The sequence below is a fragment of the Carcharodon carcharias genome, chromosome 22 (assembly GCF_017639515.1).
Source record: "Carcharodon carcharias isolate sCarCar2 chromosome 22, sCarCar2.pri, whole genome shotgun sequence".
NCBI lineage: Eukaryota > Metazoa > Chordata > Chondrichthyes > Lamniformes > Lamnidae > Carcharodon > Carcharodon carcharias.
This window is the reverse complement of record NC_054488.1, coordinates 63,956,294-63,982,686: the sequence shown is the minus strand read 5'-3', so window position 1 is coordinate 63,982,686 and position 26,393 is coordinate 63,956,294. Positions and strand designations below refer to the sequence as shown.

Sequence of the window (26,393 nt, the reverse complement as noted above, 5' to 3'; positions counted from 1 at the left end):
CAGTATAAAATAAAGGATACTATCCTAAAGGGTGTGCAGGAGCAGAGAGACCTGGGTGTATATGTACTTAAGTCATTAAAGGTTGTAGGACAGGTAGAGAGAGCTGTTTATAAAGCTGTAAGTGTTCTCAGCTTCATTAAAAGGGGCATAGGGTACAAGATCAGGGAGGTTATGATGAACTTATATAAGACACTGGTTAGGCCTCAGCTGGTATTGTGTACAGATTGGGGCCACATTATAGAAAGGATATGAATGCATCGGAGAGTGCAGAAGAGATTTATGAGAATGGTGCCAGGGATGAGACACTTCAGTTATGAAGAAAGATTGGAGAAGTTGGGACTGTTCTCTTTAGAGAGAAGGCTACGAGGAGACTTGATAGTTTTCAAAATCATGAGGGAGGGGTCTGGACAGAGTAGATAGGGAGAAACTGTTCCCGCTCATAAATGGATCAAGAACCAGAGGGCACAATTTTAAAGTGTTTTGCAAAAGAAGCAAACGTGAGGTGAGAAAAAACTTTATCACACAGCGAGTAGCTAGGGTTTGGAGTGCACTGCCTGGAAGTGCAGAGAAAGGCTCAATTGAGGCATTCAAGAGGGCATTAGATGATTATCTAAATAGAAACAATGAGCAGGGGTAAAGGGAAAAGTCCAAATGGCCTCCTTCTACCCGGTAACAATTGAGATTGAGGTTATACAGTTAGCGCAAAAAGCTTTAATATAGGTTTCTAATGATGGCCTCTGCCGCAAACACCATCATTGGTTTTATACAAAGCCTCACTGACCTGTGGCATTAAGGATGAAGCCTCCAAGGTTTCATCCTTGACGCCTTCCCATCCTCATTTGTAGGCTCTCCTTCCTTGACCCTAACTGCAAATAGTCAGCTTTCAGGTATGAGCACCTGATAACCATTTTCACATCCAGCCTACACTCCATGATTGTTTGCCAGGCTATTTGGTCTAGTGTCAAGTATATAAATGAGCCAGGTTTGTTTTTAACAAGACCAATGCCAATTTGCTTGAATGGACCTAGGAGCTCTACACCCGAGATCCATGTCCCATTCTTTCAACCTACTCCAGCTTCTAACTTGCGACCCACTCCATTCTTGAACTGAAGTTCTCCGGAAAGACAATAGCGGAGGTATGTCATTTAACTAGTGATCCAGGAGCTTGGGCTAAAACTCTGGGGTAGACTTTTAAATCCCACCATGGTAGCTGGTAGAATGCACATTTAATTAATAAAATCAGGAATATAAAGCTAGTCTCAGTAACGGTGACCATGAAATTATTGTCGATTGTCATAAAAACCCATCTGCTTCACTATTGTACTTTGGGGAAGGAAATCTGCCATCCTTACCTGGTCTGGCCTACATGTGACTCCAGCCCCACAGCAATGTGGTTGATTCTTAACAGCCCTCTGAAATGGCCTAGCGAGCTACTCAGTTCAAGTGCAATTAGGGATGGACAACTAATATTGGACTTGCCAGCGATGCCCACATCCCATGAAAGAATTAAATTTAAACCTCATGTCCAATTTAACACCTTCTTCTACCTCTGAACTAGTGTCTAACTCTTGTCTCTCTTCTACCACTGAAGATCTCATCCATGCCCTAATCACCTCCAGACACTCCTTCCTCCTCACCCTCCCCCATCCTAACCCTGAACAAAGTCCCACTCTTCCAACATGGTTAGACTGGCTCCCAGTTCCCCAAATTCAAAAACTTCAGAATGGAAACTCTGAATGGTAAAATTAAGATTCATCGCTGTAGTATTAGGGTATTTGGGACTGTAATGGTTAATATGGGACCGGGGAAACAGTACCACCCACATTATGATGTAGAGTCACATGGGAATAGTAGAGGGTAGTGGAGAGTCTGGTAAAAATTGGAATGAAGATAGCACCTAGGTAGGGCTCCATCCTTATTTTTGTATATAGTTATTAATTAAGTTATTGTTCAACTATACAAGCCACAAGAAAATGGAATTCAACCCAGAGAAGTGAGGTAATGCATTTGGGGAGGAAAGGAATACACAATAAATGGGAGGATAGTGAAAGGTGCAGAGGAAGTGAGGGGCCTTAGAGTGAATGTCCACAAATCCCCAAAGGTAGGGCAGGTCAATAATGTAGTTAAGGCATATGGAATACTTTCCTTTATTAGCTGAAACATAGAATGCAAGAGCAGGGAGGTTATGCTGGAACTATAGAAAACATTAGTTAGGCCAAAATTTGAGTAATGTCTGCAGTTCTAGTCATTACCAAAAGGATGTAATTTATTAAAGAGGGTACAGAGAAGATTTATGAGGACGTTGCTAGGACTGGAAAATTGCAGCTATGAGGGAAGATTGCATAGGCTGGGGTTGCTTCCCTTGGAGCAGAGGCAGCTGAGGGGAGATTTGTACAAGGTTATGAGGGGCCTGGATACAGTAGATAGGAAGGACCTGTTTCCCTTAGTGAGTTCAATGACTAGGGGGCATAGATTTAAAGTGATTGGTAGAAAGATTAGAAGAGATATGAGGAAAAAGTTTACACAGTGTGGTAAGGGTCTGGAACACACTGCCTGAAAGGGTAGTAGACACAGAAACCCTCAACTTGTTTAAAAAGGTGTCTGCATAGACACCTGAAGTCCCATAACCTCCAGGGCTACAGACCAAGTGTTGGAAATTGGGATTAAAGTGGGGGCTCATTTTCCAGCTGGTACACATGGGCACAGTGGCCTCCTTCTGTGCTGTAAATTCTTCTACAGTTTCTAAACATCTGAAATGGAGGAATGTGGGGGAGTGGTTAAATGCAAATTACACCGAGTCAGCATGGAAACAATGGGCTGAATGGCCGTCTGTACTGTCACGCTTCTATGATAAGGCTCAAAGAAGCACACAGTGGAAGCAAGTTTTAATCTGCCAGGAGCGCACAGACTGCAGCATAGTTTTTTTAAAAATCATCATTTTGGAACTAAATCACTTTAGAATTTAATGCAATCCCCCCCAAGCCCACTTGTTAATTAAATTGTCAGGACTACAGTCAAATACTAATATTGCCATCTTTGTTGCATGTGGGGGCATTCTTACTTCTAAATGGTGCTGAATAACTTTCAGAGCCAGCCCAGATGAGATGATTGGGCTTCTCCTCTGCTAGAATATATGATTGCAATGTGGTTCTAGAGATGCAGATTTAATGGAAACAACAGAGCAGAGTTTAAAAGCTCTCTTACATAGGAGAATTGTTTTGCCACAGACTTTCCCTCACCCTGCCGATATTTGGTTTGTAGTTTAAAATACACACTTATACCATTTCTGCTCTCTTGAGCAAGTGCTAAGAACGTAACTCTGATCCAACAGGTGTTAAGTTCGTCCCCCAATCAGTCCAATGAACAAGGGGTTGCCAGACAAAGCTGCTATGCCTCCCTCAGTTGCATAGTCTGCCATCTATCACTGTCCATGCTCACACATTAAGATCCATATTGGCAAGGGAATGATGCTCAGACTGAAGCCGTCAAAGTGCAGCTACTTCATCCCATTCCACCTAAAGCATCAACTCCAACAGGAAAAGCTGGATTAACCTCAGCGCAAAACTATTTTTACTCAGAGGAAAGCCCCCCTCCTAAAGCAAGCAGCAGCAACTGTCATTGTGCAGCATTAACACCACTGCAACACAATTGAAATTTTATTTCTACAAAAATGCAGAGGCCAGTGTCTCATAATGAGACATATCCATCCTTTACAGTTCACACACCAACCACACAGAAGACATATGCCATTTTGTTTGTACATTGTGCAGCTAATGCTTATGTAATGGAACAATTGGCACAGGCATCTGCACACAAATGAAAACACAGCCTCATTCACCAGGCTGGTCAAGATAAAAAGGTACAAATGCCAGTTACAGAAAGCATAGAAACAAGGAGGCGATTCAGCCCCAAGAGCCTGTTTCCCCATTCAATTAGATCATAACTGATCTGTACCTCAAATCCATTTACGCATCTTTGCTCCATTTCCCCAGATTTCCTAACACAAAAGAAATCTAGCAATTCTATTCTCAAATGTTAACTGTCCCCTAAGCCATAGCCTTGTTGGGAAGAGTTCCAGATTTCTATCAGCCTGTGGAAGTAGTACTCTTTCACTCTTGAACAAGCTAACTCTAACTTTAAGGAGATGCCTCCCTCCATCCCCTTGCTCTCAATACTCCTTAAGATCAAATACTTTCTCTATATCTATCCTCTCAAAGCCACAATCATTTAAGACATCTGAACTAGATCACAGAACCTTCTAGAAGAGAATACTATCAGCTTATTTTCTTTTTAAAAAGGTTGAACAGATCAGTAGAACACAGATCCTCTGCTCCATAGTTTATTTTGGGCAACTAAATTTATAAATCTTGGTTTTAAAAAATCAGATGCAACACCAATTAGTTTATTTTGGGAATTGTGCAGAATTGAAAAGAAAAATTTAAAGAAAAATTATGACCAAGAATTTTAATGTGCAGGTCTTCACCTACAGTAACTGGTTTTACATAGTGGTGTATTTAACAATGATATGAAGCAGAGGAAAAGAAGCCCAAGACATGTAATTTTTGAATTATTTTAATACAAACTTTTACCAATATAAACTATCTCAGTCCCTCTTAACAGGTAAGACACAGACTCAAAATACTTTGTTATACTGTTTTTATCAAGTATTGCACAAGGTAGGTACAAAATTAATATTTACGATTACATTTGTCCATAATATATAGCAAAAAAAATTTATTTTTACTTTTTTTAAACTCTTAACAGAAAATACAACTCTCATGTTTTTCCAAAAAAAGCTGAAATTTCTACACTTTAAACACCATCACTAAGGAATATCCTGTACACAATCTTAAGAGTAGCTTGATGCCTCTGAATATGGATTTATTTTTTTTACAACGATTTGTAAAAAAAAATAGAATGCAAGCTATCGCAGCCATCACAGATCACTGAAGTAGTAAAAAGATATAAATGCAATACCGTGTTGTAGAAACAATATATACTCTGATATTTTACAAACTTCATACTAAATTAAATTATACAATTACAAAAAGACCAGAAATCCCACTTTTATTAGTGCCAATTGTTAAATCAGCCCATGTCCTGTCCAAGTGTAAATACTGTTTGAGGAGGTCTCATCTCCACAACATTTTTCTTTTTTCTTTTTTTTCATTTTTAAAAAGGTACACAGTCCATATAAAATCATTTTTGTGCTTGGTTGGCAAAAACAAAACTTTCTGATGCTTCTTAAATAACCAAGCGCCAAACTACAAGCTTATTTCCCCCCCATTCCAAAAAACATTTGTAAAAAAAAAGAAAAAGTTATCTCAAGGGAATTAAGGGGGAAAACACCCTTGGGTTCAATTAATTTTAAACTTTTACAATTAGAGCTTAATATTTAATTATAATGTATCGAATTTCCTCCCCCCTTTTTAATTAGCCATGACAGGTTGGAACTGCTGGTTAGAATACTGCATGTTACTGAGGCTGAAATTCAGACCATCAACAAAGGATTTCTCATTGAGGCCTCCATAGGCAAACATATCAAAGGCATTACCATACTGGAGAGGGCTGAGGTTTAGGGGACTCTCCCCTGGGAACATTGCACTGGTACCACTCTGCCCCTGGATGCCAGGGAAAACAAACTCCTTGGCATTGGGAGAGAGGGCTGAAGTCTTCTGCTGTTGCTGCTGGCTGCCCACACCAAGCCCATAGAGAGACTGCATGGATGACGACATGCTTTTCTGCTTCAGCAGGTTATTCATGTTCAAGCCAAGGTTAGTGGGGGATGCGCGAGCGACCTTGTTGCGGCCACTGCTCTTCATTTTGGTCGAGCCGAACTTTGTAGCAGCAAAAGTGGCAGTGGTGAATGTTAAAGGCTGGGCGGAACGAGGCATGAAAGTGGGGCTCACGGCAGCAGAGTGACCAAATGGGGGAGATGGGGAGCTGGATACAGATGAGCCCCCAGCTGGGTCACAAATGGGCATAAAGACCTGGGCCTCAGGGTTGAAGCTGTTTTTGATTTCTTTGTCCAGGTCTGTCCCAGTATCATTGTTATCATCCACATACAGCACCTTGATGGGCCCCTTCTCTCCAATCTGATACGACACCTCGAAAGGATCTATCCATACACTCAGGTCCTGAGGCAGGTTGTCACGAACATCCTTCATGTCCAGTCCACTTTCTTTGGCAGCTTGCTCGATGACGGGGTCAATAGCCTCCCCTATGTGTATACACCTGTACCCAGACCCTCTGTATGGTTTGTCTGGATACCAGTGACCTTCATATTTCTTCTTCAGCAGCCGTTCCAACTCCTCCCCAAAGATGTTGACTCGTCGCCTCGGGAGTTTGTTGTACAAATAAGAGATGATAAAATTGAGTGCTACTTGGATTTCAAGCTGCATAGCTGCTCAATCACTAGAATGAGTTGTAAACTCTGCGTTGCAAACCAAAAGAAAATATATAATATATATTAACTCCTGAAAGGCAGTGTTTAAATCGCCTCAGATAGAAGCTTCAGGTTTCTTACAAAGTGCTGGTTAGGGTGGAATTTTTGTTTTCCTCAAGTGAGCAATGCTGTCTGTTCCTTGAAAGGGGGAAAAACAAAGGTAAGTAAGAAAAAGGGCAAAATTTCAGTGTCATCATTTCAATGGCACTTCCATCCTCATTTTACAACAGAGTAATTTTCAATAATTCCTGCTTTGCAGTTTAATCTCAACATGTAGCTCCGCATTAATTATTAAACCATATAAAGACTGAGGCTTACAATGACTGAAAAAATCCAATGTCCCAGCACCTCAATTATTCTTTTAGAGTAACTCTGACTCAATTACAAATCAAATTAAAGCCAGATGGCTTTTAAAAAAAATTGACAACCTTCAAAATAAATCAAATACCTACGTCACAGATTGAGCAATTAAGCAACTGTCCAATTGGAATTAGGAAAATAGATCCGAGGGCAGCAATCTGCAGAATCGGCACCATTGCTCAGGGATAAATAACATCTTCAAAATAACCATGCAACAAATCCAAAGGGGAAAAATCTGGGCTTTTGCTTTTAATTTTGTATAAAAGAATTGTGTTTGCTCAGAGGTGAGAGGTTATATTTGGAAAGGTCCCAGCTTCTTTTATGCTTCAGGTCTCATATTGACGTCAAACGCATGATTGTGAAGTGCGCAGAATGAATGAACGTCACTGAGTGCAAATACCAGGCAGAATGCAAATGATCTGATTAACCGTAAGCATGCCAGACACATAAGCAATAAACACATCAGTACAACAGAGTAGGCCCTGAACACAGGCCCTTCAATACCAAATCAAGAGATGCCATGCACTAGGGAGGGCACAGACACCCTTTAAATACCATACAGATTAAAACCAGGCACCATGCCAGCCCTTTAAATGCCACAGGCAGACTGCCAGCTAAATTACTAACCCTTTCATTCCAGCTACAGCAGGAGAGAGATTACACCCAGCAATCAGAGTTAATTGCCAGGAGGGCAGAGCAAGATTTCAAGGCTATTAGGAGTTAGAGATGGGAGCAAATAAATGTTCCATTTTGTTAAAGGCTGCGTAATGTCTTGGGGGAGCAAGGACTGCCCCTTCATGGGCATTAAGAGGTACAGGCTTTTGGAGAGTACACACCAATGGAGAGGTAGGATAGATGAGGGTAGGGTCTGCCAGGGAGAGTGGGTGCAGGATGGGGAGGGGTTCCCAGGCAGAGGGAGGGGAGAGTGGGAAGAAGGGAAGCAGTCCCCAAGTGGAGTGGGAAGAGCTATAAAACAGACGCCAGGAGGGATTGGAGAGGTCCACCAGGCAAAGTGGAAGGGGCTCCACTTTGGAAGGGGAAAAGGGGTCCACAGGCAAGGGGGAAGGGAAGAAGAGGGTGCGCGCGGTGTCCCCAGGTAACTGGGGGGGGGTGGTTGGTGACAGGGGGTCCCCAGGCGGTTGGATGGGATATTTTGGGGGGGGGGGGGGGGGATTTTTGGGCAGTGGGAGGGACGTGGAGATATTTTGGTTGGGGGGGGACGAGGGGGGAATATTTTGGGTGGGGGAGATGGAGAAGTATATTTTGGGGGGCCAGGAGGGATGATATTTTGGAGGGGGGATGCTTGTGGGGTAGGGGGGACGTTTTGGGTGGGGGAGGAGGAGGGGTATATTTTCAGAGGGAGAGGGCAGATACTTTGGGGGGAGGAGGGTGGGAGATATTTTGGAGGGGGATGTTTGTGGGGAGAGGGGGAATATTTTTGGGGGAGAAGGGGAGTATTTTTGGGGGGGAAGGGGAGTATTTTTGGGGGGGAAGGGGAGTATTTTTGGGGGGGAAGGGGAGTATTTTTGGGGGGGAAGGGGAGTATTTTTGGGGGGGAAGGGGAGTATTTTTTGGGGGGGGAAGGGGAGTATTTTTTGGGGGGGGAAGGGGAGTATTTTTGGGGGGGGAAGGGGAGTATTTTTGGGGGGGGGAAGGGGAGTATTTTTGGGGGGGGAAGGGGAGTATTTTTGGGGGGGAAGGGGAGTATTTTTGGGGGGGGAAGGGGAGTATTTTGGGGGGGGGGAAGGGGAGTATTTTTTGGGGGGGGGGGAAGGGGAGTTTTTTTTGGGGGGGGAAGGGGAGTATTTTTTTTGGGGGGGGGGAAGGGGAGTATTTTTTGGGGGGGGGAAGGGGAGTATTTTTGGGGGGGAAGGGGAGTATTTTTGGGGGGGAAGGGGAGTATTTTTGGGGGGGAAGGGGAGTATTTTTGGGGGGGGAAGGGGAGTATTTTTGGGGGGGAAGGGGAGTATTTTTGGGGGGGGAGGGGAGTATTTTTGGGGGGGGAAGGGGAGTATTTTTGGGGGGGGAAGGGGAGTATTTTTGGGGGGGAAGGGGAGTATTTTTGGGGGGGAAGGGGAGTATTTTTGGGGGGGAAGGGGAGTATTTTTGGGGGGGGAAGGGGAGTATTTTTGGGGGGGAAGGGGAGTATTTTTGGGGGGGGAGGGGAGTATTTTTGAGGGGGGGAGGGGAGTATTTTTGGGGGGGGATGGGGAGTATTTTTGGGGGGGGATGGGGAGTATTTTTTGGGGGGGGGAAGGGGAGTATTTTTGGGGGGGGGAAGGGGAGTATTTTTGGGGGGGGGAAGGGGAGTATTTTTGGGGGGGGGAAGGGGAGTATTTTTGGGGGGGGAAGGGGAGTATTTTTGGGGGGGGAAGGGGAGTATTTTTGGGGGGGGGAAGGGGAGTATTTTTTGGGGGGGAAGGGGAGTATTTTTTGGGGGGGAGTATTTTTGGGGGGGAAGGCGAGTATTTTTGGGGGGGAAGGGGAGTATTTTTTTGGGGGGGGGAAGGGGAGTATTTTTTGGGGGGGAAGGGGAGTATTTTTTTGGGGGGAAGGGGAGTATTTTTGGGGGGAAGGGGAGTATTTTTGGGGGGAAGGGGAAAGGGGAGTATTTTTTTGGGGGGGAAGGGGAGTATTTTTGGGGGGGGTGGAGGAGAGTATTTTTGGGGGGGGGTGGAGGAGAGTATTTTTGGGGGGGGGTGGAGGAGAGTATTTTTGGGGGGGGTGGAGGAGAGTATTTTTGGGAGGGGGGAGTATTTTTTGAGGGGAGGGGGAATATTTTTTGAGGGGCGAGGGGAGGAGGGGGAGGGGGAGGGGGAAGAGGGGAGGAGGGGGAGGGGGGGGGAGGGGGAAGAGGGGAGGAGGGGGAGGGGGAAGAGGGGGAGGGGGAAGAGGAGGAGGGGGAAGAGGAGGGGGGGGAAGAGGAGGGGGGGGAAGAGGAGGGGGGGGAAGAGGAGGAGGGGGAAGAGGAGGAGGGGAAGAGGAGGAGGGGGAAGAGGATGAGGGGAAGAGGAGGAGGGGAAGAGGAGGAGGGGGAGAAGAGGAGGAGTGGGGAAGAGGAGGGGGAGGGGGAAGAGGAGGGGGGGAAGAGGGGAGGGGTGAAGAGGAGGAGGGGAAGAGGAGGAGGGGGAAGAGGAGGAGGGGGAAGAGGAGGAGGGGGAAGAGGAGGGGGGGGAAGAGGAGGGGGGGAGGGGGAAGAGGAGGGGGAAGAGGGGGAGGGGGGGAGGGGGAAGAGGGGGAGGGGGAAGAGGAGGGGGGGAGGAGGGGGAGGGGGAAGAGGGGGAGGGGAAGAGGGGGAGGGAAGAGAAGGGGGGAGGGAAGAGAAGGGGGGAGGGAAGAGAAGGGGGGAGGGAAGAGAAGGGGGGAGGGAAGAGAAGGGGGGAGGGAAGAGAAGGGGGGAGGGAAGAGAAGGGGGGAGGGGGAAGAGGAGGAGGGGGAAGAGGAGGGGGGGAAGAGGAGGGGGGGAGGGGGAAGAGGAGGGGGGGAGGGGGAAGAGGGGGAGGGGGAAGAGGAGGTGGGGGGAAGAGGAGGTGGGGGAAGAGGAGGTGGGGGGAAGAGGAGGTGGGGGAAGAGGAGGAGGGTGGAAAGAGGATGAGGGGGGAAAGAGGGGGGGAAGAGGAGGAAGGGGGAAGAGGAGGAAGGGGAAGAGGAGGAGGAGGGGAAGAGGAGGAGGGGGGAAGAGGAGGAGGGGGGAAGAGGAGGGGGAAGAGGAGGAGGGGAAGAGGTGGAGGCAAGAGGTGGAGGGGAGGAAGAGGAGGAGGGGAAGAGGAGGAGGTGGGGGAAGAGGAGGAGGAGGAGGGGGAAGAGGAGGAGGGGGAAGAGGAGGAGGGGAAGAGGAGGAGGGGGAAGAGTAGGAGGGGGAAGAGTAGGAGGGGGAAGAGGAGGAGGGGAAGAGGAGGAGGGGGAAGAGGAGGAGGGGAAGAGGAGGAGGGGGAAGAGGAGGAGGGGGAGGGGGAAGAGGAGGAGGGGGAGGGGGAAGAGGAGGGGTGGGGAGGGGGAAGAGGGGAGGAGGGGGAAGAGGAGGGGGGGGGAGGGGGATCGGGTTCAGTAACCGCCACTCCCAAGGAGCGGGACTTCAAATATCAGCGAGTCAACCGACCGAATGCGGCAACGGCCGCCTCCGCCTCCCCCTCCCCGGCCCCGGCCCCGGCCTCAGTCTCTCTCCCTCCTTCACCCCCTGTATCTCCTCAGTCGCCCGCAAGCGGAGAATGTTCTAGTACTTACTCGGATGTTCCGGCGGTGGTGCAAATGGACAGTCAGTGAGGGAGAAGTTCGTCGCGATTTTTGTTTTTGTTGTCCTATAATTTTTTTAAAAATATTCTTTGTGGCGTTATATTAATTTTATATATTTTATATAATTTCCTTCTTGTTGTGTGCAGCGCTGCTCCTCCACCGCAGGTAGACTCGCTCCACCCGGGAGCGTTTACAACTCATTGCCATCGGCCCGCAGCGCACCGCTATTTATAGCCTCGCCCCCTCCGCGGCCCCTCGGCACCGGGAGGCGGAGCGGCTCGGCGGCGAAATACACGGAACTATTTTATCATTATGTACGTCAAGGCAGTAGGTGGCACCCCACTGCTTTGAGCCGTTTCGATTGGTCATCAGGCAGGTACTGACCCCCGCCCCTCTTTCGGTGATGCCATTTAAATCGGGTGGAGACGAGGGGGCGGGTCCTACATGCTTTATTGTGATTGGTTCAAGTGGCCTGTCCGTCACTCCATCACCGTCGTGTCAGCCTCAGCTTGTTAAATGAAGGCCTCGGAAAATAGTACCTGTGTTTTAACTCGTTCTTGTTTAAAAATCAAACAGAACAGCAAAAACCACGAACTGAAATCACTTTAGTGATGAATCGTGACACTGTTGAAATCGTTGTAATAATAAATTTAAGGTACAAACAATCGATCGAAGCATCGTCTCTGGTAAACATAGATCGCGGAAGGATACGGAGTGAACGGCACTGGACTAAAAATACAGAGGGCAGGTAGTGGCCTCTCTCTGATTGGTCAGAACAAGTGGCGGGGGCGGGCATTGCAGGAGAGTGCTGTCTTCTGATTGGCTGTTGGTTTCTAGGGTCCTTGCGTAGCTCTCGTATTCAACAGGAAAATGCCGGAGATTTGCGAGGAACGGGAGCGCGCGATCCCCCCGCGAAAACAAACCGCTGACTCTCGGGGCTGTGCGCGCGCTCACGGTCAGGCGCGTCAGCGTGTGACATTCAATAGAGAGGTCGAGAGCGCGGGACTGTGCATTGCAGGTATACATTTAAATCTACTAATAGGGTAATGGTTGTTCGGTTGGGTCTTTCGCACGGTTCTGGCCGCGCGCGCTCCCGATGAAGGGCTGCTGAAAGTCAAAGTGGGTTGGCGATGCGCATGCGCGTCGAACCTCTGCCGGACGGTCCAATCGGAGGGGAGGGGAGGGGAGGGGAGGGGAGGGGTCGCGCCCCCCCCCCCCCCCCCCCCCCCCCCCCCCCCCCCCCCCCCCCCCTCCCCAGCTGGCGCATGCGCGCAGGCCGCCAACACTTGAACAACCTGCAATGGCGCAACTTCTGTGAAGGGGCCGCTTCTGGGGAGTTGCGACCTCTACAGTCTGAGCCCCTCCCCCCCCCCCACCCCCTCCGTGTGTCATGTCAGCTGAAGTGTGCATTTCCTGCAACCTGGCAGCGTGTAATTATGGGCCTGGTACGGTAGTGGTAACGTTATAGCTATAGCTCATGGAATAAAAGGGACAGGGATGTGAGCTCTGCTGGCTAGGTCAGCCTTTATTGCCCATCCCTAATTGCCCCTTGCTCAGAGGGTCTGGAGTCACCTGTGGGCCAGACCAGGTACGGACGGCAGATTTCCTCCCTGAAAGGGACACTAGTGGACCAGATGGGTTTTTAACAACAATCAGCAATGGTTTCATGGTCGTCATCTGACTTTTAATTCCAGATTTTTTTTTTAATCAAATTCCAATTTCACCATCTGCTGCGGTGGATTCGAACCCAGGTCTCCAGAGCTTACTCTGGGTCTAGTATTCCAGAACCACTACAGCAATACGGATACAATAGTGGTTGAGTAATGACAAGTAATGGTTAATGGATATTTTTCGGGCCAGAGGAATGTTTGTTGTGGAGCTCCCCTTGCTTTTTTTGATAATATTAACGATCTAGATCTTGGTGTGCAGGGGACAATTGGAAAGTATTGTAAACTGTGAGGTCAGTGCAGAACTTCAAAAGGACAGACAAGTTCGTGGAGTGGGCAGGTATGTGGTATATGAAGTTCAATGCAGGGAAGTGTGAGGTGATTCATTTTGGTGGGGAGAAGATGGAGAAACAATATAAAATAAGGGGTACTATTCTAAAGGGTGTGCAGAATCAGAGGGACCCTGGTGTAAATGTGCATGAGTCATTAAAGGTGGCAGGACAGGTGGAGAGAGCAGTTAATAAAGCATACAGTATCCTAGGTGTCATTAATAGGGCAAAGAGTACAAGAGCAAGGAGGTTATGCTGAAGTTGTATAGGACACTAGTTAGACCTCAGCTGGAGTATTGTGTACAGATCTGGGTGCCACATTTTAGGAAGAATATGAACACATTGGAGAGAGTGTAGAAGAGGTTTGCAAGAAAGGTTCCAGAGATGAGAAACTTCACTTATGAAGATAGATTGGAGAAGTTGGGACTGTTTTCCTTGGAGAGTAGAAGGTTAAGAGGAGATTTGATAGAGGTGTTCATAATCATGAGGGGGCTGGACAGAGTAGATAGGGAGAAGCTGTTCCCGCTTGTAAAAGGATCGGGAACAAGAGGGCACAGATTTAAAGTGATTTGCAAAAGAAGGAAATGTGATGTGAGAAAAACATTTTCACAGGTTCGGGTCTGGAATGCACTGCCTGGAAGTGTGGTGGAGGCAGGTTCAATGGAGGCATTCAAGAGGGCATTAGATGATTATTTAAATAGAAACAATGTGCAGGAGTATGGGGAAAAGGCAGAAGAATTGCACTGAGGCATAATGCTCATTCTGAGAGCTGGTGCAGACACAATGGCCGATGGGCCAAATGGCCACCACCTGCACCAGAACGATTCTGTGATTCTTCAATGGACTCATAATACAGGGGACAGGATTAATACTCCAGAGACTTGAGTTCACATACCACCATAGCAGCTGTGGGAATTTACATTCAATTAATGAATACATCTGAAATAAAATGTTAGTCTCATTAATAATAACCATGAAACTACCAGATTGTTATTTAAAAAATCACTAATGTCTTTCAGGGGAGGAAATCTGTCTTCATTACCTAGTTTGGCCCAGATGTGACTCTAGACCCACAGGCACGGTTGATGCTTCAGTGCAGGACTGAAGGAGTACTGCATTGTTGGAGGTGCTGGCTTTCAGATGAGATGTTAAACCAAGGTCCCACCTTGGGTGGATGTAAATGATCGCATGGCACTATTTGGAAGAGTAGTGGAGTTCTCCCCACTGTCCTGGTCAATATCTATCCCTCAATCAACATCACAAAAAACATTATCTGGTCATTATCACATTGCTGTTTCATTCATATAAAAAATCTGTTGGCGGATGTGATGCTGACACAACTGGAGGAAGCAATGTGGTTGATTTAACTGCCCTCTGAAATGGTTGAGCAAGCCACTCAGTTCAAGGGCAATTAGGGATAGGTAATAAAATGTTGGCTTTGCCATTGACACATTCCAAGAACTAATTAAAATTAAAACACATCCTGCAACCATACAACATGCTTACAGACACTCACTGCAGCCATGCCAACTCTCCCAGTGTACATACCCTACATACCCTACAGAGATGGAGAGTCACAGTAAGCTGTTAAATTTAAGCACTGCAAGCTTCAGAGGGATGAGAAATAAATTGCCATAGTAAACCAGGATGAACCTGACAAACAATGGTAAGTACTGTATTCAAAGAAGTATTCAATATGATGCAAAACCATTACATAACCCTGGACTGGCCTCTATGGGACAAGCAGTGAGGGCAGCGGAGAATAGAAATCTTTGGAGGAAGATTGTTCATAATGCAGCCAAACCTTGGAAGGAGGTCAGATGAAAGACAAGCCATATAACCGTAAACAGCAAAGGCTCCTTTGGTGTAGTTAACCAACAATGTTCAACAAAGTAGGAGACAGTATTGAGCTAAAAGAAAAGGTTTACATAAGCTTGTAGAAACGAAATCCAGTGGATTGTGAGAACTATAAAAAGCAAAAAAATACAAAGAAAGGTAATCAAGTGCAAAAAGGAAATTGGAAAAGAAGTTGCAACTAAGAAAACTCTGCTTATCAAAGCTAACGATAAAACCTTTTATGAATATATTGAGAAAGTGGAAGAGTGAATATTGCTCCATTAGCACTAACCTATTGCTTTACCTATTTTGAGCTGACTACTAAATATATGTTTATTCTAAGCATATATCTAATTTCTAATGGAAAGATGCAGGCAAGATGACATTGGATAATAAAGGAATGGCAGACTTGTTAAATGAGTACTTTACAATGTTTTCAAAGTAAAAGAAGAGGAGAAAATACTAGCAGTACAATGGAACCTATAAATAAGTCAAGGGGAAGAACTTAGTGGATTTAATACAAGTTTAAAAAAAAGTGGTGATGGAGAAAATAATGGGACTTAAAGACAAATTTCTGGGGTGTTTAACAGGTGAGAAAATTGCTGATGTTCATAATGTTCCATAACTTTGTAGATTTGGGAATTAAACCTTTGGATTGGAAAATTGCAAATGTCACTCCTTTTTTTAGAGGAGAGGGTAACCAGGTAAGTACAGATCTGTCAAGTTAACACCAATTATGGGGCAGTTACCTTACTCAGTCGTGAGAGCCAGAATAATCAGTTCTTGAATAAATATCAACTGTCAAAGAGAGTCAACATGAATTAGTGAAGAATGGGTCATGTTTGACCAACCCTTGCTGAATGTTGGAAAGAGGTTTCTAGCATGGTGGATAGGGGAATGTGTGAGGACATTGTCCCTCTTGACGTTCAAAGGCATTTAATATGGTTTTGTGCATTAGGTTATTAACTAAGCTGAAAGTTTGTGGAATTGGAGGTAACCTTGTGACATGGATCAGTAATTAGTTGGAAAGAGGAGACAGAAAGTAGAGATAAAGGAAGTGTTCCCTGATTGGCAGATTAAGACAAGTAATGTTCCCAAGGGGTCTATACTGGAGCCTCAGTTTTTCATCACATATCACAATGACTTGGATGGAGGAATAGAGAGTTGCAATTCCATGTTTGCACATGACACTGCTGGGACATGCAGTAAGTTGTATGGATGGGAGCAGGATGTTACAAAGGGACAGGGACAGACTAAGTGGGGATAAATAATGGCAGTTCTGTTCAGATGGAGTTCAATGTGGGGGAAGTGCGAGTTATTCCATTTTAGATTGGAGAAAGATAAATTGGAATATTTTCAACCTACTAAGGGGCAAAGAGCTGAGACAAGGTGATTCTGGTTAGATCCCATTTGGAAACTGCTCAGTTCTGGGCCCTGTACCTCAGGAAGGATATATTGGCCTTGGGGAGGGTTGACAAAAATGGTCATATTATCCTTCTGTTAATAATTCTGTCTTATTTCTTATGTACTGGAAGACAAGCTGTTGTGGGTTTGTAGATATGGTAATTGGAGTAAGAGCCAGAGTGACTGCAAGAGTCTAAAACCAACAGTAAGAAGTGGTTTTGATATGTTGATGAACCAAGAGGAACTTCAATCAAGAGTTCCACATAAAACAATAACAGGAGCAGTTTTGAATTGAGCTGTTTTAGTTTGTAGGGGGATATATTTGTAAAAAGGTAAGTAAATAAGGTAAAGATAGGGTAAGTTTATTTTTTAAAAAGCCTAGGAGCTAAAGTAAAGAGTCTAATCAAGTCTGGGAAGAAAGCATTTCTGAAGAGACTGGTTGAGACAATAGGGAGATCAAAGGGAAGGAATGCACTTAAGGAAATACTGAAGTCCCTGTGAGGGGGTAGCTGTTTAGATCTCCCAGAAGGCAGTGTGAACAAAACCAGACCTGAAGATCCAGTTGCTGTGAGCCTCAGAGGACAACCCAAGAGGAAAAGCACTATGTGGTTAAAAATGACTGGAATTCTATAGATTTGGAAATCCATAAGGATAGTTGTTGAACAGAAATGGGGACGGTTAGCTCTGAGAGTAGTTAAGATCTTGTGTAATGTTTTACTGTGAGAAGCCATTCTTGTGTTTAAGTGTAATTGTTTCTTTCTCTACTTTCTTTTAATAAATGTTTACTATGAAATCATCACAAGTAGTCGGAGACATCATTTCCTGATTTCAGAATCTCTCCTTATGGTGTACAAATTGCAAAAACCGTTTTGGCAGCTGTTTCAAGTTTCCCTTTGGGAGTTGGGCAGCTCGACCTTTACCATCAGCCGTGCCACAACCGGTGCAGCATGGATACAGCAGAATAATACTGGACTTAAAGGATGAAATTATGAGGACAAGTTGCATAAGGTTGGCTTGTATTCCCTTTAAGTTTAGATGGCTGAGGGGTGATTTAATCAAGTTTAAAATGATAAAGGGATTCCATTGAGTAGATAGAGAGGAACTGTTTCCTCTGGTTGGTTAGGGAGGTGTTGTGGGGTGGGGGATGCAGAACAAGTGGGCAGAATCATTAAGTTCAAGCTCGACCATTCAGGAATGGAATCAGTAAGCATTTCCTCACACAAAGGGGAATCTGCAGCATACAAATTACCAATGGCTGTGGATTTTGGGGGATAATTGAAATTTTGGGACTGAGATGGAGAAAGGTGGACAAACGGAGCTGAGGTACAAAATCAGCCACAATCCGATTGAATGACGAACAGGCATGTTGGATAGGGTGACTGACTACTGCTCCCTTCTTCCTAATCTGTTAGTCTGCAGTGCCTGCACATGTGTAACCCTGTAGCCGTGCAACCTACTAGCATACAACCCTGGCAGCCTTGCAGCCTGCTAGTCTCCAGCTTATGCAGTAGGTGCAAACGACTCAAACATGGAACCTGCAAGAGTACAAATGAAAAAGAAATTAGACAGCAAATTCTGGAGAGAGTCAGCAGATAAATCAGCATCTGCAAACGAAATCAGATTAATGGGTGGGGTATGAACTCTTCAGAAAAAGAATCTAATCTATCCCTGCTACTATGCTATCTGTGTAACCCTATCATGTTATCCTGGCTTTTCACTTTACACAGGATGACAGGCAAGTTGTATAACGTTTGCTGACTCTGGTTTGACATAATCCTGGAGGTTTCATCGCATTGGTTCTCCTGTATCCAAACCCCCACTCCCCACACTTTCTCTATTGGCTGCCTGACATGTCTATCCTCAATATTCTCCACTGCCCAACACTCTCCCCTTATCATCGGCTGCCTGACATGTCAATCCTGTGATGCTCTGCCTTTCTATGCCAATCAGAATGCGAACAGCCTCTTCATTGCCCTATTTAATGATATTTAAGTATCAATCAAACAGCCCCATTTCCCATGTCCAATATTTTTACATCTAGGAACCAAATTGTTCAAAGAAATTTTCTTGTTAGCAGACAGGAAACAGACAATAGGAATAAATGGGTCTTTTTCGGAGTGGCAGGCGGTAACTAGTGCGATACCACAGGGATCAGTGCTTGGGCTCCTGCTGTTCACAATATATGTCAATGATTTGGATGAGGGAACCAAATGCAATATTTCTAAGTTTGCTGACGACACAAAATTCAGTGGGAATATGAGCGATGAGGGTGTTAAGAGGTTTCAAGTTGATTTAGGCAGGTTGAGTGATTGGGCAAATACATGGCAGATGCAGTATAACATGGATAAATGTGAAGTTACCCACTTTGGTAGGAAAAACAGAATGGCAGAGTATCATTTAAATGGTGATAGATTGGGAAATGTTGTTACAAAGGGACCTGGGTGTCCTTGTACACCAGTCACTGAAAGCAAACATGCAGGTGCAGCAAGCAGTTAAGAAGGCAAATGGTATGTTGGTCTTCATTGTGAGAGGACTTGAGTACAGGAGCAAGGATGTCTTACTGCAGCTGTACAGGGCCTTGGTGAGACCACACCTGGAGTGTTGTGTGCAGTTTTGGTCTCCTTACCTAAGAAAGTATATATTTGCCATATAGGGAGTGCAGTGAAGGTTCACCAGACTGATTCCTGGGATGGCAGGATTGTTGTTTGAGGAGAGATTGGGCCGACTAGGCCTGTATTCACTGGAGTTTAGAAGAATGAGAGGGGATCTCATTTTAACATGTAAAATTCTGACAGGGCTGGACAGACTGGATGCGGGGATGATGTTTCTTGTGGCTGGGGGGGAGTCTAGAACCAGGGGTCACAGTCTCAGGATACGGGGTAGACCATTTGGGACTGAGCTGAGGAGAAACGTCTTCATTCATAGGGTGGAGAAACTATGGAATTCGCTACCACAGAGGCTGTGGAGGCCAAGTCACTGAATATATTTAAGAAGGAAATAGATTTCTAGACTCTAAAGGCATCAAGGGGTATGGGGAGAGAGTGGGAGTATGGCATTGAGATAGAGGATCAGCCATGATCATATTGAATGGCAGAGCAGTCTCGAATGGCCAAATGATCTACTCCTACTTCTATTTTTCTATGTTTCTAAAAATACACAATTTTTCATGCCTCGTGTGTATTTTTCCTGGGTGTTGCTTGAAGCAGTGGGAATGAATCTCTAGTTCCTGGAGACTCCAGGACAATCCTGGAGGTTTGGCAACACCTGGTTGTGTACCGCCAGCACTTGGTTTCATTTTTGTTAGTGGTCAGTGTGAAAACTGCAGCCTAAAGTTATCAGCTTGGTTTGATAATAGCAGCCAGTGATTACCTGAAAAGCTGACAGATTGGTAATGGTTAGTCCCTGTCAGAGGTTGGGACACTGTTTCCTGATCAGCGTGACATTTAGATAATTAGACAGAAAGATTCTAAAGGTACATTTTCAGTTGTCTATTTTACATTTCAGAAATTTTCTGGAGAACCCATTCGGGGAAATAAATTTCTGGTTTGAAAGCAGATAGCAGCCTAAGGCAGGCGCTGCAGATATTGCCATGGTATATGCCCCATCTCATGGAGAGAGGGAAAGTATCGCACCCATCACACCCTCATCCTCAGTTTGTAAACCTCCCTTGTTTGAACTAAGAAACTTAGTTTAGAAAGGTTATCATTTTCATTAACATACCCAAAAGGGCTTGCAACCTGTCTCATTCAGTCTTTTAGCCGATTCACATACTCCCAACATTTCTCTGATAGTCACAACACTGCTTGGAAATGTATAGTCCAACAGTGCAACCTAAAAATAACACAGTCCATGCTGCTAGAGTGTGATTGTAAGTGATTTTCTGGGACATTAACAAGGGCAGAATCAAAGCAAACAGGTATCTTTTTAAGGCCGGGACTTTAATAAAAATGTTTATAATTTTTGTAAAACATTCAGCTGTAATTGAATTTAAAAAGCTTTTGTTCCCATTGTCCTCTCCAGAGTATAGACTGTGACTCTTTAAATTAATTCTCTTTCTGTAATCTGGAAAGATAACATTGAAGGAGAAAACTGTACCATTTTATATTTATAACTGCTGGAAAAGTTATTTCTGATGTCAAGTCTAAGTGATTTTTAACCCAATATTAATCCAATTTCAAACAGTTATTAACCCAATATTATCTCATTCTAAACTACTATTAACTCAATATGTATTTAATTCTCAGCATTTATTAATTTAGGCTTTTAACAGTGACATGGTGCATTGGGATAAATTATCCATCCATCTTTTCAGTAGTTTTTAAAGGACTGCTGCTGCAGTGCTGGCTGTGTTTCAGGGCAGGCTCAGTTCCTGGATCTAGGTGCAGTTTACACCAAAGACTCAGTTCAGAGAGTCACCTGCCAAGTGGTATGGGGATGGTTTCTGGTGTAAGTAATAAAATTACGCTCGGAATTGGGCACCAGAGATTTCAAGATGACAGGGAGACGGTCAGTTTGATGTTAGTTCACAACGTTTAAAAAAAACATCTTTTCACAGTGAGTGGAACGAGAAAGGAAAGGCTGACTCCCAGAATGTAGATTGTAAAAATAACATCTGAGAAATCTTACCCATTTCAAACTCCTTTCAAACTGCTCAAAGTATTTAAGAAAAAAACGCACATACTTTCCTCTGCCTTTTTATGACCTGAATAAGGTGCCCACTTGTCAAGGACAGGAGCCAGATAGTCACCAACAGCTGCCTATCTGCAGAAACTGTCTGCAGCAATTAGCCTCAGAATGTGACTCCTCCAAACAGAGTGCCTTCTCCCACACCAGTCTCTGAGCCATGCATTCATTTCTCCAATCTTATTTGTCATGTGCCAATTTGCAGGTGTCTCAGGTAATAATCCAGAGATTATTATCTTTGAGGTTCTACTTCTCAATTCTGTGCCTAGCTTGTCATATTGACAATGCAGAGCCATCTTCCTCATCCTGCCAATGTCCATGGTACTTACATGGACCACGACCACTGGATTCTCCCCCTCCCACTGCAAGCTGCTCTCGAACCCTGTGCAGAAGTCCCAAACTCTGGCACTGGGCAGGCAAAAAAAGCTGTCTGCACTCTCGCTCTTTGCTACAGAGGACAGTGTCAATCCCCCTCACTATAGTGTCCCCTACTACCGCTACATTCCTGTTTGTTTCCCCCACTTGAATGGCTCCCTATACCACGGTGCCATGGTCAGTTTGCTCATCCACCCTGCGGCCCCCCGCTCTCATCCAAACAAGCTGAGAGAACCTCAAACCTATTGGACAATTGAGAGGCTGACACTCCTGCCCTCTGGGTCCCCTTACCTGCCTCATTTGTAGTCACATCCTCCTGTCTCTGACCACTGACCAAATCAGAAGACCCTGTCCTAAGTGGTGTGACCGCCTCCTGGTATAAAGAATCCAGGTAACTTTCCCCCTCCCTGATGTGCTGCACTGTCTGCAGCTCAGCCTCCAGCTCAATGACTCTGAGCCAAAGCTCCTCAAGCCGCATACACTTACTGCAGACGTGTTTTCCCTGGATCACAATGTTATCCAGGAGCTCCCACATGCTGCAGCCTTGTCACATCACCTATCTTGCCATCCTTAATGTGTTTTAAACAATTACTTCACTATATTAATCACTTATTTATGTTGCTTTTTTATATATTTTATTAACTTTACAACCAAATTTTGTACTATTTTAAACCTTAGGGATAGAATAGAAGTTACAACTTACCAGATACTCACCAAACAGCTAGCTCCTTTCCCTGTGGTAGAGCAAGAACCAATTTCTATAGGGTGAGAAAGATAGAAAGAGGAAATGAACAACTCCTTCTCCCCCATCACCAAACTCCCCTCTCACCAAACTCCAAGTCTTCACTCAGTTAGTCAGCTGTCGTTGATGTATGGCTACTCTGGACATTACTATACAGAACAATTTGCCATGGCTTCATTGCACCACCAGTCATAGCTAATCCTATTTTTGTTTGGAAAAGAAAGTTTCAGGAAAAGCTTAGAATAAAGGATACAGAAATGAGCTCAGAGACACAGAAGGGTGCTCAGAGACATATATGGGAGTAAACTGGACACCCTGGAAAATCTTCTCACAAATAAGAGAAATTTGAGAACCAGTTCTAATAAAATAGGCAAGTCAATGTATCTGTGAATTTTACTCCTATTTTTCACCAGGTTAATCTTCCATGTACAAAGATTGTAAACGCTTGCTTTGCTGATACAGTCTTATCAAGTCAGTTGACTATATTTGAATTGTCACGAGTCCAACTAGTTTTGAAATCATTGTGCCAATTTGATTTTATGCAATGCTTTAGTTAACTACTTCCAAGGTTAAAAAGAGTTTTTACTTAAAGTTCAAATATAACTTATTTTTATTTCAACATTGACAACATATGGTATTCTTGTTTCCATAGATGCTAATAACAGATCTACATAACTAGTATCCCCATCAAAAACTCCCAAGGCAGGTATACTGCAGGTTAGATACAGAGTAAAGCTCCCTCTGCACTGTTCAAGTTTTAAAGTGGCCGTGATTCTCACCCATGATTATTCGTGTAGCTGATGACACTATGAGGTTACAGCAATTTCATCAATGGCTTCACCAAAGGCTCACACCCATTAGGCCACCTTTGCTTCTGTAAGACTGGCTTGCTGGGTGCAATATATCTTCAGAGAGCCTAAGGCAACTTTCTTGGGTATTTGGAATTTACCTCTCATGTTGCTCTGTTCAGGCTTTGATCTGGGTTCAATCATTCCCAGGTTCTAATGAAATTAGAACTTTAATCATTCCCATTACTGGGTATGATATGTCAGGTCCTTTTCCAAGAGTGCAATTGGTCAGAGATAGATGATGTCGGTTGAAAGTCAGTATTCAATGTGCCTTTATCCCACCAGACATTGGGAGCAGCCAAGAACTTGCATAAACCCGCCTCATGTTTAATTGTCCTCGATACACATGATGGAGTGCTGTCGCTTCCAATTTCTCTGCCTTGAGACTGCCAGTTTGGCTGGTGGAACCACTGGATTAAAAAGTTCTGGCTTCAAGATTTGAGCATACAATCCAGCTTGAGACTTCAGTGCAATACTGAGGAAGTGTTGCACTGTCAGAGGTGCATCTTTCGGACGTGATGTTTAACTGAGGCCCCGTCTGCTTGTTCTGTTTGGCGTTAAAGATCTGAGGAACGGGATGCCGTTCAGTCCCTTGAGCCTGTCCAACTTTCAGTTCAATCACAGCCTGTCTAGCAAATGCATTTACTTGCTTTGGTTCTGCATCCCTTCATTTACCTCCCTAATAAAAACCCAGCAATCTCAGGTTGGAAACTTTCAACTGGGTCCCAGTATTTTACAGCTTTTTGGAAATAAAATTCCAAATTTCAACTAACCTTTGTGTGAAGAAAATCCCAAGGAATACAAGCCTAATTTATGCAACCTGTCATCATAATTTTACCCCTCTGGCTCTGGTGTCATTCTGGTGATATTTGAACAAGACCAGTGAGCTAATACCTCTGGGATCTCAATCAATATTTCATCCTGAATGGATATCACAAGAAACCGAGTAACTGGGTCATTTACCTTATTGCTGTTTGTGAGATCTTGCTATGGACGTGATCCCGCGTAACAAGACAGGTTGCTTTTTAAAGTAATTTACTGCAGGAGGTGTTGTTGAGAAATATGATAAGGTGCAGCATTCATGAATGGTTGATCTGACAACTGACTCTGACCAAGTCAGTCTTGGTTGCCTTTGGGAAGGTGCTCCAGTTGGCTAATTTAAGTGATTGTGTCTCCTTTAAGGCAAAGATGACCATGTTCATCATCAGGGGTGTTTGGAAGGGTGTGGGTACGTACGCAACTGTTAAGGCTGATCTGCCCCCAGAATGTTCTGCTGCCAACAGAACAGGATAGTGCAGGCAATTGAGTTTTGGCTCAGTTGCTGGCTCGGGATTTCCTCTCCTTATGATTTCTCTCTGCCTTTGACATGCACTTGTTTTCGAAGGAGACTGCACTGTTTTCATTTGGTTGCGCCAGGTGCAGTGACCCTGGGTGAGCTTCTCCCAAGACTCAAATCTCCTAAGCGAAGCTGTCAGAGTATCCTTCTAGTGCTTCCTTTGACCACCATGCGAGAGCACTCAAGCTGTCCATAGAAGATTCACTTTGTTAAGCAAATGTCAGGCATTCTGGTTACATGACCAACCCAACTCAGTTGTGACTCTCAGTATGGTGTGGAAGCTTGGCATGCCAGCTTAGTTGAGCACCTGAGTGGTGTTTTGTCCTGCAATCTGATCTTCAGGGGCTTCTGGAGACAGCTCGAGTGAAAGTGGTTGAGCTAATTTAGGTACAAAGCAACACTGTGATCTGCTCATTGGGATTACGGACAGTTCGTTTGAAGGGCTTCCCTGGAATCATAGAATAATTACAGCGCAAATGGAAACCATTCAGCCCATCTGGTTCATGCTGGCTCTCTGCAACAGCAACTTAACTAGTTCCACTCTTTGACCCTTTCCCCGTATCTCTGTAATTTTCTTCCCCTTGACGTACTTACCGAATTCCTCTTTGAAATCCATGATTGAATGTGCCTGCACCACAGTGCATTCCAGATCCTAACCAGTCGCTGTGTAAATGAGTTTTTCCTCATCTTGCCTTTGATTCTTTTGCCATTCACCTTTTTTTTTACGTATTTGTTCACCGGATGTGGGCGTCGCTGGCTGGGCCATCCTTTATTGCCCATCCCTAGTTGCCCTTGAGAAGGTGGTGGTGAGCTGCCTTCTTGAAACACCGCAGTCCATGTGCTGTAGGTACACCCACAGTGCTGTTAGGGAGGGAGTTCCAGGATTTTGACCCAGTGACAGTGAAGGAACACTGATATATTTCCAAATCAGGATGGTGGGTGACTTGGAGGGGAACTTCCAGGTGGTGGTGTTCCCATGTGTCAGCTGCCCTTGTCCTTCTAAATGGTAGAGGTTTTGGGTTTGGAAGGTGCTGTCGATGGAGCCTTGCTGAATTCCTGCAGTGCATCTTGTAGACAGTACACACTGCTGCAAATGTGTGTTGGTGATGGAGGGAGTGAATGTTTGTGGACGGGGTGCCAATCAAGTAGGCTGCTTTGTCCTGGATGGTGTCAAGCTTCTTGAGTGTAGTTGGAGCTGCACTCATCCAGGCAAGTGGAGAATATTCCATCACACTCCTGACTTGTGCCTTGTAGATGGTGGACAGGTTTCGGGGAGTCAGGAGATGAGTTACTCAGTGCCCTCTGGTTCTTGATTCTTCCACCAATGGGAACAGTTTATCTTTATCTACCCTGTCCAGACCCCTCATGAGTTTGAACACCTCTATCAAATCTCCTCTCAACTTCCTCCTCCCAAAGGAGAACAGCCCCAGCTTCTTCAATCTATCCATATGACCAAAGTTCCTCATTCCTGGAACCATCCTTGTAAATCTTTCTGCACCCTCTCTAAAGCCTTCACGTCCTTCCTAAAATGTGGTGCCTGGAATTGGACACACTACTCCAGTTGAGGCTGAACCAATATTTTATGAAGGTTCATCATAATTTCCTTGCTTTTGTATTCCACGCCTCTGTTGATAAAGCCTAGGATCCCATATGCCTTAATAACCACTTTCTCAACCTGCTCTGCCACCTTCAACAATGATTTGTGCACATATGGACAGGTGCCTTTACTCCTGCGCCCACTTTAGAATTGTATCCTTTGTTTTATATTGCCTCTCCTCGTTCATCCTATCACATCGGACTTCTCTGTGTTAAATTTCTGTCCACCATCTACAAAGCACAAGTCAGGAGTATGATGGAATACTCTCCACTTGCCTGAATGAATGCAACTCCCACAACACTCAAGAAGCTCAACACCATCCAGGACAAAGCAGCCTGCTTGATTGGCACGATATCCACAAACACTCATTCCCTCTACCACCGATGCATAGTAGCAGCAGTGTGTACTATCTACAAGATGCACTGCAGGAATTCACCAAGGCTCCTTTGACAGACACACCTTCCAAACTCATGACCACAACCACCTAGAAGGACAAGGGCAGCAGACACATGGGAACATCACCACCTGGAAGTTCCCC

At 45.0% G+C, this 26,393-nt stretch overlaps 1 protein-coding gene across 1 annotated transcript; it reads right to left on the bottom strand.

Annotated features, from left to right (window-relative positions):
- Positions 1-4,641: 4,641 nt before the first annotated feature.
- Positions 4,642-11,280, bottom strand: tob1a (transducer of ERBB2, 1a). Its single transcript, XM_041217356.1, has 2 exons — positions 11,030-11,280; positions 4,642-6,583 (listed from the first exon to the last, which is right to left on the bottom strand). The coding sequence occupies exon 2, from the start codon at positions 6,399-6,401 to the stop codon at positions 5,430-5,432; it is 972 nt and encodes a 323-aa protein (XP_041073290.1). The 5' UTR covers positions 6,402-6,583; positions 11,030-11,280; the 3' UTR covers positions 4,642-5,429.
- Positions 11,281-26,393: the final 15,113 nt, after the last annotated feature.